This window comes from Symphodus melops (genome assembly GCF_947650265.1).
Source record: "Symphodus melops genome assembly, chromosome: 3".
Lineage (NCBI taxonomy): Eukaryota > Metazoa > Chordata > Actinopteri > Labriformes > Labridae > Symphodus > Symphodus melops.
The window spans coordinates 18,939,599-18,952,425 of NC_136693.1; the positions used below are offsets into that span (position 1 = coordinate 18,939,599).

Here is a 12,827-nt window from a genome sequence, read left to right on the forward strand (position 1 = left end):
AACCAGCCAATCAGAGATGGGGGGGAGAGTAATTTTGAATGGCTGTTTAATAGCTTCCAACAGAACTGATCTCCTGCAAGTTGTGTTTATTGGTAAAGCAGGTGTTGATAGCATAGATATATAAAAACATATATATGTTAAATATATGTGTAATATATATTTAATACAATATATACATACATATATTATACAGTACATATATTATATATATGTACTGTATATATATATATATGTGTGTGTGTGTGTGTATATATATATATATATATATATCTATATATATATATATATATATATATATATATATATATATATATATATATATATATATATATGTCAACTACTACATCAGTTCCGTTGGAAGCTACGCAATTGGATGTAAACAGCCACTCTGATTGGCTGGTTCTGCTGGCTTCATTTTTAATGAGGGTGTGCCACCTCCAGCGAGCTCAGGAGGAAAGTTGAGAGCGCAAGGTGCAAGTTGAGAGCACAGAGACGCTGTGTTGAGCGCAGAGCTGATCATGAGCACACGGAGCAGAGGTTGAGAGAGCGTGTGCAAAGAGTTGAGCGTGCATAGATCATGTTTTTGGTTTGGTCAGATATACATTTGCTGTTCAAAATGAAAATATGTGCTCGCAGAGGGCCACTGCGCTCTCAGAACTGTCTCCTCGGCCTCTCGCCAATGTGGCACAATAATAACGCCATACAAGTCAGTGTAAAAGTGGTGTGACAAATTGCACTGTGTCATTGGTGGGCAGCTAGGACACTCCATATGAAAACAATGCTACAATGTTGCTAAATCTAGCTTTCCTCGCATGCTGTTACAGAAGGGCAGGCTGTCGGTTTTAGATCATTTGTGGTTTTCTGCAGATGAAAACTTTTTTACTGATGGTGAAATAAAAAATCTGACTTCAATAACCAATTCACTTAAATAAATTGAATTTGATTGAATGCAGCTGCTGATTTTAAAACATATTCTTAATTCTATTCTAGATACTGAAGCTCATGTTGAATTGAAACAGTTGAAGTCAGAGGGAAATTATTTAACAGTTATTTATGTATCATCTAACTAAAGTTACCTTAATGAAAAGACTTACAAGTGCAACTTTTAAAGAGCAAGAAGCTTTGTCTGAATAAGAAAGGTAGGTCAGGTGACTGTTGGCCACATAGTGCTAGTAACTGGAATTTTCTTACATCCAATCCTGGTGAAAAGTCTTGCTTCTGTCCATGTGTTAAAGTACAAAAAAGAGCTGATTGAGGCATTTGACACCAAACAGCAAAGCAATTAATCCAAACTAGTGAATAGGTGACACATTGTGCTGTTCTTTCACTTTCAACAATGTGTATCAGTTTTGTTGGTTCAAGGTGGCTTTTACCTGGAGCTAAAGGGTAAAAAGTCAAATACAAGCACAACTGCATGCAGAACTCACATATAGTACACACCTGAGACATTAAGCATCTCATTGATTTCAGTTGTATGGGAAAAGATTGGAGCTGGTTGCATGAGGGAGCACAGCCGGCAGGCTAATATTCACTGCCCAGAGACCAAGGATCTGTTTGATAGGAAGTGACATCAGGGCAGTAAAGTCGGAGGACTTTCTCACTCCATAAAGCTGTCAGCAGAGAATTTCCTTTGTCATGCCATGTTATGAATGAGCCCCCTCAGAAAGTGGATTGTGTGTGTGTGTGTGTGTGTGTGTGTGTGTGTGTGTGTGTGTGTGTGTGTGTGTGTGTGTGTGTGTGTGTGTGTGTGTGTGTGTGTGTGTGTTTGGAATCAGTCAGAAGGGGAGAAAGAGAGCCTGGGACCTGTGTGTTTGTGGAAGTGCTATGCATGTGTGCGGCCCATCTTGGACTGGCAGATTACTACTCCCCCCTCCCTAATGTTCCCATGGTTTCTAACAGGCATCCTGTGGCCAGCCTGACTTGACTGCAACACATGTTAACCAGCAAAGCAAAGTCTCCTGGAAATGTATTTAACACCATCTGCAAAAGTTAAGTGCCCAATTTGCTGCAAAGTGACCTGTCGACCTGTCGTCAATATATGTGTCTATTTCAGGTTTTATAAATGTTCAACCAAAAGCAGCCAATATGTGTGAAAGGAAGAAAAAACTGTGAGTCTATATTGGAAAGACAGAGTTTCGTCTGTGCAAGAATTTGTTGTATCTGAGTCAGAGCTTGTCTCTACCACAGCTGCTCAGTCCTGAATAAAATGGGGACTCTGGAATGATGAATACAAATCGCATGATTTGCAAAGAGGTTACTTGTGAGAGCCATTTTGTTGCTCTAATATCCATTCATCCTTGAGGAATGATAGTCTGTAGACCTGCTTATTATACTGACAATCATGCCATACAGTATGTCGCACCCGAATGACACTGATTTCAATTCTCAGACAAACCATTTGCCTGTTCTTGTTCTCTCACTTTTCCCTGCTAAGATGTGATGTCGTGCCAGACGGTACTACTATTGCCATCTGTTTTAATCTCCAACCAACAACGAGACACACACACAGAAATGCACACAGTGGCACCCGACCTCCCCAAGAAAAGCTCAATAAAAGTGCTTTTCATCAAGAGCAGAGCTGTCCAGAGACAGCTTGGATGGGGCACACCAGCAGATTTCAAATGAGCTGTATGTTAAATAAAGCCTGACGTCTTCGGTTGCGGCTTTTTTTCTCTCTCTCTTTTTTTTTTTTCTCTCAATGCCCGGAAGCCCGCCCACCCAGAGCTCTTTCAGAAATGAAGAATTGGTGTGTTTGGTTGTGTTTTTGTATGTGTGTTAGTTTGTGTTTTATCACAAAAAATATATAAATCATGAAAGACTAACTGCGCTAGTGATGGTAGAGGGATATCTCTTTGGACAGCAGTTTATTTTTACTGCACTGTCACATGGGGCTTTCAAGAAGACAGGTGATCATCTGCAGCTGTGAAAGAGACCTTAGCTGGCTGGAGACGAATCAAAGGCAGGTTTCACTAATGACACACTTATTCTTCTTACTTCTGATGCTAACATCTAAGGGCTGCGATCAAACATCTATCAAACACATCTATGATTCTCTGTGTACAACTGCACTTAGCCTCCTCCATGTGTGGAAGAAAGTGACTGAACATGACTGACTAAATGATGTGGTGCTTTACACTCTTTGCTCCTGATGTTTAGCAAACCATCGCACCATGCAAAACACCACCACATGGCTGAGGTGCATGCTCAAGGCCGGCACTGAACAACAGCGTGAAATCAATTGCAAGGACAAATAAAGCTGAGAAAAACCTTGTTGTTTACTCTGGGAAACTAGGTATGAGGTGCACAGGACTTTTTTTGTTTTTGTCCCATATACAAGGTTCAGGTTCACTGAGAGTGCCACAGCAAAGTGGAAGCTTCAGTAAACCTCCCAATACATTATACTTTCGCTTTGATAAAATGATAAGGTTTTATGCGGGAAAGAACTGAAACTGACAGGTTCAATTCTGAAAGGAAATCTCTACAGACACTGTTAAAACCATTAAGCAACTTCTTCTTTTTAAGGTCTGCATCTATGTAAAAATACAGCTTTAAGAGAAGGGCTGCAAAAAGGCTGAGGTCTTGGTTGACTTGGATTCTTTTTTCATCAGGAATATATTTTATCATGGTATATTGCCTTTACTCTTCCACATTCCACACTTACTAAAAGTAATTTTTGTTATATGTGTGTACTTGATATAGTGATATTGCAAAGGAAAATAAATCTGATCTGACAAGATTGTTTACAGAAAAATTTAAATTTTTCAAGTAATGGTAAGGACTGGCCGTGAATTTGTTTGCCAGTCCTTTTAGGTCTGCTGAAAAGGGATGTGATCTTGGGCACTGGAATCTCTATGAATGTCTTCAAATTGCAGCCTTGACTTAGATGAAATAAACATTTGCAGGGCATAGTGATCTGAAAAACTGCAAATTGTTGACTTTACTAAACATGACAGAAATCGTGACTCAAGAAGAAAGTTTAATCCTTCTTTCTCTCTGAGAGACCTACAAAAACAACGTGCGTCTTATATACTGGTGCAACTTATATTCAGATTTAAAGGTTAATGAAACTCGACTGCTGTTGTTGTGATAGATGGCTTGTGAAACCCTAAACACCTCTGCATCTGTGCTTCAAGGCATCCCAGTAAATCTTCAGCACAGCAGGAAACATAGTCACACCACAATGCTACTAACTAAAACCGAACCATATAGATATGCTCATCTTCATGGTAATAAAACTTGATAATTAGAGTATGCAATTTCTTATGTTATTTTAAGTTTTATTGTCCTTAATTGATTTAAAAGTGAATAGGAAAGTGAGGTAAAGCAAAAACTAGGTCAGCAACCAGGTTATTAACTGTGAATGTTATCGCTACAACAACATAACAGTTAATAATTTATAATATTAATATTATAATCAAAATGTAAATATTAATATTATACGTAGGCTACTTCCTACAATAGGCCTGTTCCAGGTGGACCTTCCCTGTAATATTTCACGATATCCACCTGTACATTCATCTACATACAGTACATACGAGCACAAACAAATAGATATAACTTCTCAAATTTCACCCACATGTTCACAGGCTTGTAAAGCATGGCCGTGGGAGCTGTTCTGAGAGTATTCCTTGTATGCTATCAAGCCTATTAGAGGAGGAGAGGTGAGAATACTCATGCTCTGACATGTGAAGACAGAAAGGCTGTGCAAAAGAAAATGTGTTAAGAGCCCCAACCTGCCCATCTTCTGTATGATCTGATTATTTTGTTCACTCTCTTCTTCACACAAGTCCTGCACAGTGCTTGTCAAACAGAAAGATAGGGGTGATATAACAGTAAAGTCGCGTGTGGCTAGATTAGGATGAGTTCATTTATTGGGAAAAAAAAGAACATACTAATGTGTGTGTGAGTGGGGGGTTACAATTGCTCATATTTGTCGCTGTTACATTACCTGAAAATGTCCAGTGTAGTCCTCATCCTTGTCTCCTTCTGCACCTTCCTTTAGGGCAATAAGAGTAAACCCTCTGAAGTAGTAGGGGCTGGATGCAAACAGAGTCACTACGGAAGCAAACAAGATTGAGAACAGGCATCTAGTGAAAGACATCGATATTGGAAGAATTCTCCCTCCTTACCAAACATATGTTGTAAAAAGGGTAATGTATTCTGAAGTGTATTAGTTTTTTTGTTTTTTTGCTGAAGTTTTTCACCTGTTCTTAAAGATGGAGATAACATGATTAAATGCTTCTGTCGCAGCCTGGTCATTTGTTTTTTGGGTTTTTTTTTTTAGATGCTTAATATATTTTGCAATCTAATAGAATATAATTTTACATTTATTCATGTTCAAATCAAAATCAATTCCCCGCAAGTGTCAATGTGATCAGAAACTGTCGTACTTTCAAAATTTCATACTGATAAATTAATTATTTTTAGACTGGATGAAAGGTTTAATTAGAAATACTTGGATTCCATGGGACTGTTATTACTTTTGCATCCGCAGTTATTCGACTTTGGATGCTTGGACTATTTATGCTTTAGTTTATCCTGGGGGAATTGGCCAACGAGAGCAGATGGCGTATGTTCATTAACAGTATCCATTAACTTTACATTTAAACTCCCATAAGCCGGGGACGTATGCCTTTTAATAATGTATTTTAACCAATGAAAGAGAATTACGATAAGATAAAATAGTTTAAAGTGATTAATTTTAATTGTCATCTGCCTAAAGGGAATTGTTCCCACCATTTAAAATGTGCATTTCCCCATATGTATGGAGGATTTCTCTTTTTAACCAACTTTAGTTAACTCTAATGGCATTTAAATAAGGAGTCCTCCTTCGTAAAGTTGATTAAAACTAGTGTAAAGTTTGCATTGCCCACCATTAAGTTATTTAAGGAAATTACAAGTGCAGTGCCAACAAACGCAGTGTGCGTAAATCTCGCGCATGAAGACCAACCTCTATATGTGCTCCCTGGCTGGTAGCTCTCCGGATCTCCCTCAACGCGGAGACGAAACTCGTTGTTGACCTCCTTCCGATTGCTCTGAGCCCGTAATATCCGACTACAATACCCGTCTGCCTTCCCGGCTCTCTCAGAGGGCTCTTCGGTGAAGGCAAACATATTGCACGTTGCAGAGGAGACAAAACAAAGCAGGAGCAGAACGCGTGAATGTAGACAGATTGCTATCATCGTGAAGGTTTCTGACAGCCAAGTTGATGCGCGGAGATGAGGGGATGTCGTCTGGAGGGAAGAAGCCTCCCGCTTTTGTTCACTCTTCAACGAGAGCCAAACTTGCAAACTGCTGAGGTAGACTTGTGTTCTGCTAAGAAGGTAGATCCATTCTTGTGTGACTGACACACACAGAGAGAGGAATAGGACCGACTAGGATCTGCTGTGTTCTCGAGCTCTTTGAGAACTGAACGCTGCGCACAGCGTCTAGGATTGGGCAGAGAGAGGTCCGAGCGAGGAAATATCCATGCGAGGATCGAGTAAGCGGTGTGTGTCTGTCTCCAGGGCAGCAGGAGCGCAGCTATTTACAAACAGACGAGGAGGAGAATCCACTGAACCAACAGATTGATAACAAAGACAAACGGTTCCACCAATGAGTGCAGAGAGGAAGCAACGCGTTTGAATCGTTTGCAATTTGCAATCTTGGACTGAACTCTGGTTGTGTTGTGTGTGTGATGTGTGTATCATCACTCAAGAACACATGAACACATAGACACACAAGATAATTTATAAGCATGGTTGTCTAGGTAATTAATTAAACAATTCTGTAAGTGTGGAATCCACTGGTTGGTGGAACTAAATATATACTAATAGTCGACATTTAATCTCAGATCAGGCAACATAAGAATGTTACAGTCAAGAAAAAAAGGACGTAGCATCACTGTCGCCAACCTTTAACCTTGTTTTAATACACATGGCTAAAACACGGTAAAGAAAAAAATACAGTTTGAAAGGTTATATGGTAATTTCAGAAAAAAAACACCACAACGTCAGTGTGTACTCATTAACCAACTACTTTTGAATACACAAAGATAAAACCCCCAGTTTATTCCTTTTTACAACAAATTACAATTATATGATTTACTGAGAGATTACATTATGGGACATAAACTTACCAGTATTGGCAGACAAAATTTAACAATGAACACAAAGGCTATAGAACATATAGTATGCCATAAAACCCACTGCTTTATATTCTAGATGCACTAAACTGTGCTGAGGATAAATGTAAAATAATCCAGGAATGGTTTTTTTGCTGATGAAGCCTTGAGGAAAGTGTACATCGTCCAAACCCTTGTTATTTATATGGTTTGCAAATCCTCATGTGAAAGATATCTTCATTTTCTTTTCTTTTTTATTTATGGTGGATCTTTGAAAGGAAAAATCAAGGTACTTTATGATTTTATCAGCTTTTAACCCCATTTTGTTGTAATGATAGTGAGAAGAACATTACATCAAATAGGGACTTTAAGAAGAGAGCAAAGTAGAGACTTCACTTATTGTGAAGATGATAAAAAAAAAAACCTCATGCAATGTTTCCATTTTTTTCAGGTCAAAATGTTTTATTATTGTCAAGCCTTTGGGAGGAAAAACATTAATGCCCATTTGATTTGGATTTCAAAATATGATTTTTGGATAAATTGTAGATTTAGTGAAAAAATGTATTCTCTCATTTTTCCATGGTATCACGCAGATGTTCACACATGCTTTACACTTTACACCTTGAGACTTCAGAACATCAAACATCATGATCAGAATACAAATTCCGCTGCTGGAAATAATCATGACCAAGAGTTCTGCAGTAGGGAAAGTGTCCTTCGTGTCTGGGTATGGTGATAAATAAATGAGAAAGAAAACAAGCGTGCAGTGCTATTATATCAACAGTTGTGGATATTTGGTCAAAAGCATGGTTTTAATGTTTGCTTCATTCCTGCTAATCACCCAATCTGTACCAGTTTCTGCACATTTAATAATTGAAGAGCTTGCCTTAAAATACATAATTGGCGTTGAAACCGAACCTTGATAAAAAACAAGAGGCTAATTGCTTTTTTATTTATTCTGTGTTTCACTTTGCTTTAACCCTCTGTGTCTTATTAACAGGCAAAGGAATTAAAAAAAGACTCTCCTAGTTACTTATTGCTTTTTTTCTTGCTATCTACGATACACTTTATTGTCCCACTGGGAACATTTGTCTTGGACTCAAAGTGCTGCCAAACATTCAGCTTCTTCCTCTCCTCTTTGCTTTTCTTCTTCCATATCTCCTAAGAATCTTGGTTTTGGCAGCTGTCTTTTCACAAGGAGTTCTTGAATCAGTGGGGAACAAACATGACATACAGCACAACACCAGGTGTGAAGCATTCAACTGAAAAGTATTGATGTATCCCTCCTGTTTTTCTTCTTCTACTTCTTCTTGTTCTTCTTTTTTTCTAAATCTTGCTGAGATGCTCTGCCACATTTGATCCTTTGTGACATTTTCTCAAACACTCCCAGAGTTTATTTCAGTCTTCAAATGGTTCAGCAGGCATGTAATGAGAATGTTACCACTTCTGATGGGCACTGACAAATGTAGAGTGGCTATGCTCTGAGCATCTACTGCTGGGTTTGATGGATGGATGATGGGAGACGGAATGGAATAGAGTCTGGAAAGAACACTACACCAGCAGGTGTCATGAAAGCATTTTGTCTCACAGTCCTGCTGAGCTGAATCTCTACACCCCTGTCAGTCCTCAGGTAGTAACCTGCCTTTTTTACAAAGTGTACCATATATCTGAAGAATAACTGCAAGATCCCTACATTCCCTGTTACCAGTGGGGGGAAAGGTGACTGATTTGGTGTACAGGTCGGTTATTCCCTGCTGTCTAAAAAAATAACAGTTTAAGATGTAAAGCTCAAGATAGATATTATACATACTGTATGAAATCTCTACATAAGGTACGAGAAGTAATAGACTTTGAATGCCCAAATCAGTCAATAGAATATAAGTTATGACGTCAAATAAATTATGAGCTGTAATTTCCTCAACAACTGTTCAGAACTGCTCTTGTTGCGTGACACCCAGCCCCACAAAATCTCCAGTGGAGCCACTTAGAGGCAAAGGAGACTGTGAATGGTCTGTGTCACTAACAGGAACATGTGAGAGGACCAGGGATGTGGCAACAGAAACTCTTAAAATGTACTTTCTGTTCTGGACAAACAAGTGTTATCTAAAAGTATTTAAAGCTCACTAAAACTTCTGCTCGTTGCCACAGAGGTAGGTACAAATTTAGAGTCTGGTAAGTGAAATGTCTAGTTATGAAAATGTCACCAGCTTTGGCCTCCCTTCACTTAACTTTCCACATGTCATAACCTAACTTACTTCTCCTCCCTTACCACCAATATTAGTTTGATAGAACACATGCGATCTGTGATTGTGATGTTATCAGCACATGAAGTGGTTACATAGAAAGATAGATAGGTAGATGTACTTTATTGATCCCAAACTGGGAAATTGTGGATTTGGTCCAGACAACCAATGTGTTTTTCCCCTGTGGTGCCACCCCCTGCTGCTATGCTATGAAGCGTCGTGACTGCAGCCACATCTAAGAGAGCACATCTCAGCGGTTTCAAACAGGAGTTCCTGTTAAGTCAGCTGCTGACACAGATTTTAAACCCTGAACAGCTGCTATCGTTAAAAAAAAACATACTTTCTTAAAGTGCTGAAATGCTTTCTTCTCACTTAAAATAAAGTTGAGCTTAAATTATTAGCATTTTTAGTATTGCTGGGCACACTTGAAATATTGGAAATTATTTTGTGTTCTTAGCATTTTTGGATGTAACTCATATGTGTGTCCTTTAAACGTAAAGCTACAGTAAGTATAATGTGAACATGTCTCATTAAAAAGACAATAAAAAGATGCAAACAGTCAGCCCTTCCAAAATAACAAATCCTCCTGACAGCAGCCCATTATCTGTTTAATCTTTACAAAACACCCTATGAATATATTATAAAATTCAAACAGTTGGCAGGCAACCAGCACAAAATCAAGAACGGGGGGCGCCGATAGCGCAGCGGCAGCGTGCGCGCGCGTACCATGTTGCGAGGCCTTGCTCCTCGCGCGGGCGGCCCGGGCTCGCGTCCGACCTGTGGCCTCTTTCCCGCATGTCTCTCCCCACTCTCTCCCCCTTCCGACTCTATCCACTGTCCTCTGACTCTATCAATAAAGGCAAAAAGGCCAAAAATAAATCTTTAAAAAAAAAAAAAAAAAATCACTACACCATTTTTGAACTCACATAGTTTCAAGACTTTGTGCTAAGCTATGCTAACCTTCTGCTGGTGTTGGATTTATATTCATTGGACTATCACCAGGGAAGCACAGATCTTATTTCAGAAAAGCAGTCGTGAGCAAGTCCCTTAGCTCTCTTCAAATACTTTCAGACAGATGTGTGTACAATAAAAGAAAAATACAGGTACAATATGAGTCAAACATCAACCTAGACTTCCATTCTGGGTCTATGACTTTTACTTCACAATCAAAAGGAAATTTCTGTGAACTGATAATTGTTATTTTTGCCAATGGCACTTTCTGTCTATGCAGATATTTGCGCTATTATCATTATTACTACTGCATTTGTCAGAACACAATACTAGTGCTTTCTTTTCTCCTATGCATCTTCGATTATCCACTCTTCTCAAAGCTTTCCTGAATGTCTCTGCTTCTTCAAAAGCCTTTTCAAAAAAAACCTGCTGCGTTGTTGTTTCCGAGAGGAATAGAGGTCAAGAGGGAAAATCAAAATAACTTCTGATTTGATCGTGTTGGAAAAGGAAAGACTGCTCATTAAACAGTCGAGCTCCCCAGTGCTGAGCTATTACAGCCTCTATGGCGCATCTTCCTCTGCAACAGCACAGACCGCACTCTGTCTTACGCTGCGTTATACTCAGTGTTTTGTATGTGTATGTTCTGTGGTGGGACGGGTCTGTTTGGCAGTAAGTCGTGCTGTGGAAAAGAATTTCCCCAAGAGGACAATAAAGTCAATTCATTCATTCTTTCAGCCATATTTACCATGCAATAGCACTAAACGTAGAGAATGTGATATGCCTTTCAGTTTCCCACTAATTAAAGGAGAATAAGTTAGAATACAGGCAGGAGAGAAGGATGAACACATATTCAAGTGCTGTCACAAAGTAATCCCTAAGCATGTAATGCAGTAATCTACAGCCTACATTATTTCAGATCTGAACAATTAAATGTCTGAATAGCTATGATTGATATATCCTGAGCTTTGGTGGATTTACAGTCCTTGGTATTTCTGTATAATAGGCCCTGCTGCCACACAGAACAGCTTAGCATTCTTGTTCTGCTTACAGAGTTAATGTCTTATTTTCACCCTGGCTTCACGCATCTAGGCCAGTAGGCCCCCGTCTACTGCAGTGGAGGTAATGCCTTCTGATGCCCGTCTAAAAGCCTGAGTGAAACATGTGCTGTTGGGAGGCCAGCTATCGTACGGGGGCTATCACAAATGATTACAGTCAGCCAGAGGGTGACAGGGATCGCCAGGTGCTGGGACTTGCTGGGGCATTACTTATTGAATCCTGTCTTTAGCTCTTAGGAGACCTGGGCCATATCTAAATGTCTTTGAGGAAATCACACACCCTGTCAGAAACCATTATGTTGCTGTCTCAGGAACAGAGTGTCTCAGCCAAAGTTTGCCACTAGCCTGAAGGAGACAAAATGTAGTGTCAACCTGCTAAAGGCTGGCTATCGGAGACTAAGGTTTTTGGACAATGACGTGTAAAATCAGGATTTTACAACAGAGTTAAATATGAAAGTTTATAATTCATGAAACCCCCATGAGTTTTGTTTCCTTATACGATACCTTTTTTTACAAGCTATGCATAAAATTGGTGCCACGACAATAGAGACACTTTAGCAAAACTGATACAGCACTTAGGTCTCAGTACTGATAGCATACAATTACAGTCCATCTCACTGCACTGACACAAGCACAAAAAACACAAGAAAGGAAAAACATTCAAACAATAGTCTCATCAATCATTGACTGAATAATCAAGATTGTACATGAGCACTTTTGCAGGTTCACTTTATGCAGCAAATGGCAATAACAATTTCAGTAAATCAATTTGTGGGTGAAGCGTTGTACATATAGCCTCTTGAGTATCCTTGGAACAAGCAAAAATACATTATAAAAACTTTGTGTATTTTGGTCCTGATTTGATTCTACTTTTTAATTGAATAACAAAATAGCATTTTAAGTTTAATCCAGTTAATAAAGAGTTTCATCAAGATCCAAGAAGTTGCCATATTTAACATAGTAATGCTATTACTAAATGTACAACTGAAGCAAACTATGATTCCATAAAATACAGACAGTGTGAAGACATGCTAATAACGGCAGACATTTATTTATTGTCTCTTATAGGACTATTATATAGGACATGTTGTCCGTAAGTTGAAGGTCAGAACATCCAACTGTGTTTACTGGTTGAAATGTCACATTAACATCCATCTCTGTGCCATAAGTGCTGTGACATTCTCCAACATGGTTCTAGGCTACAGACTCTGACCATCACTTCATTCAAATCTCTGTCCTATTTCACAAAAGGTATATAAATAATTTACCTCAGTTATTCCTTTATTATTTCCTCATCAAACGTGTGGTCATACATGTACAGTGATGTCTTCAGTGTCCTGATCTGGTTCACTATTTTATAATATTCAAGATTTTTGTTACAAACATTTTCAAAGAGAATTTGACCTTTTGTCGATCCAAGCCTGACCTTTAGCTTAAAACCCATCTGTATTAGCTGAAGACACTGTAGTCTTCTGT

At 38.9% G+C, this 12,827-nt stretch overlaps 1 protein-coding gene across 1 annotated transcript in view; it reads right to left on the reverse strand.

The window, feature by feature from the left end:
• The window catches only part of spon1a (spondin 1a), an 84,798-nt gene extending 78,190 nt beyond the window's left edge, over positions 1-6,608 (reverse strand). The window contains exons 1-2 of the mRNA XM_079339352.1: positions 5,951-6,608; positions 4,949-5,055 (exon numbers count right to left, since the gene is read on the reverse strand). Coding sequence (XP_079195478.1) covers positions 4,949-5,055; positions 5,951-6,182 — 339 coding nt within the window. The 5' untranslated portion in view covers positions 6,183-6,608. The remainder of the gene's footprint in view (positions 1-4,948; positions 5,056-5,950) is intronic.
• Positions 6,609-12,827: the final 6,219 nt, after the last annotated feature.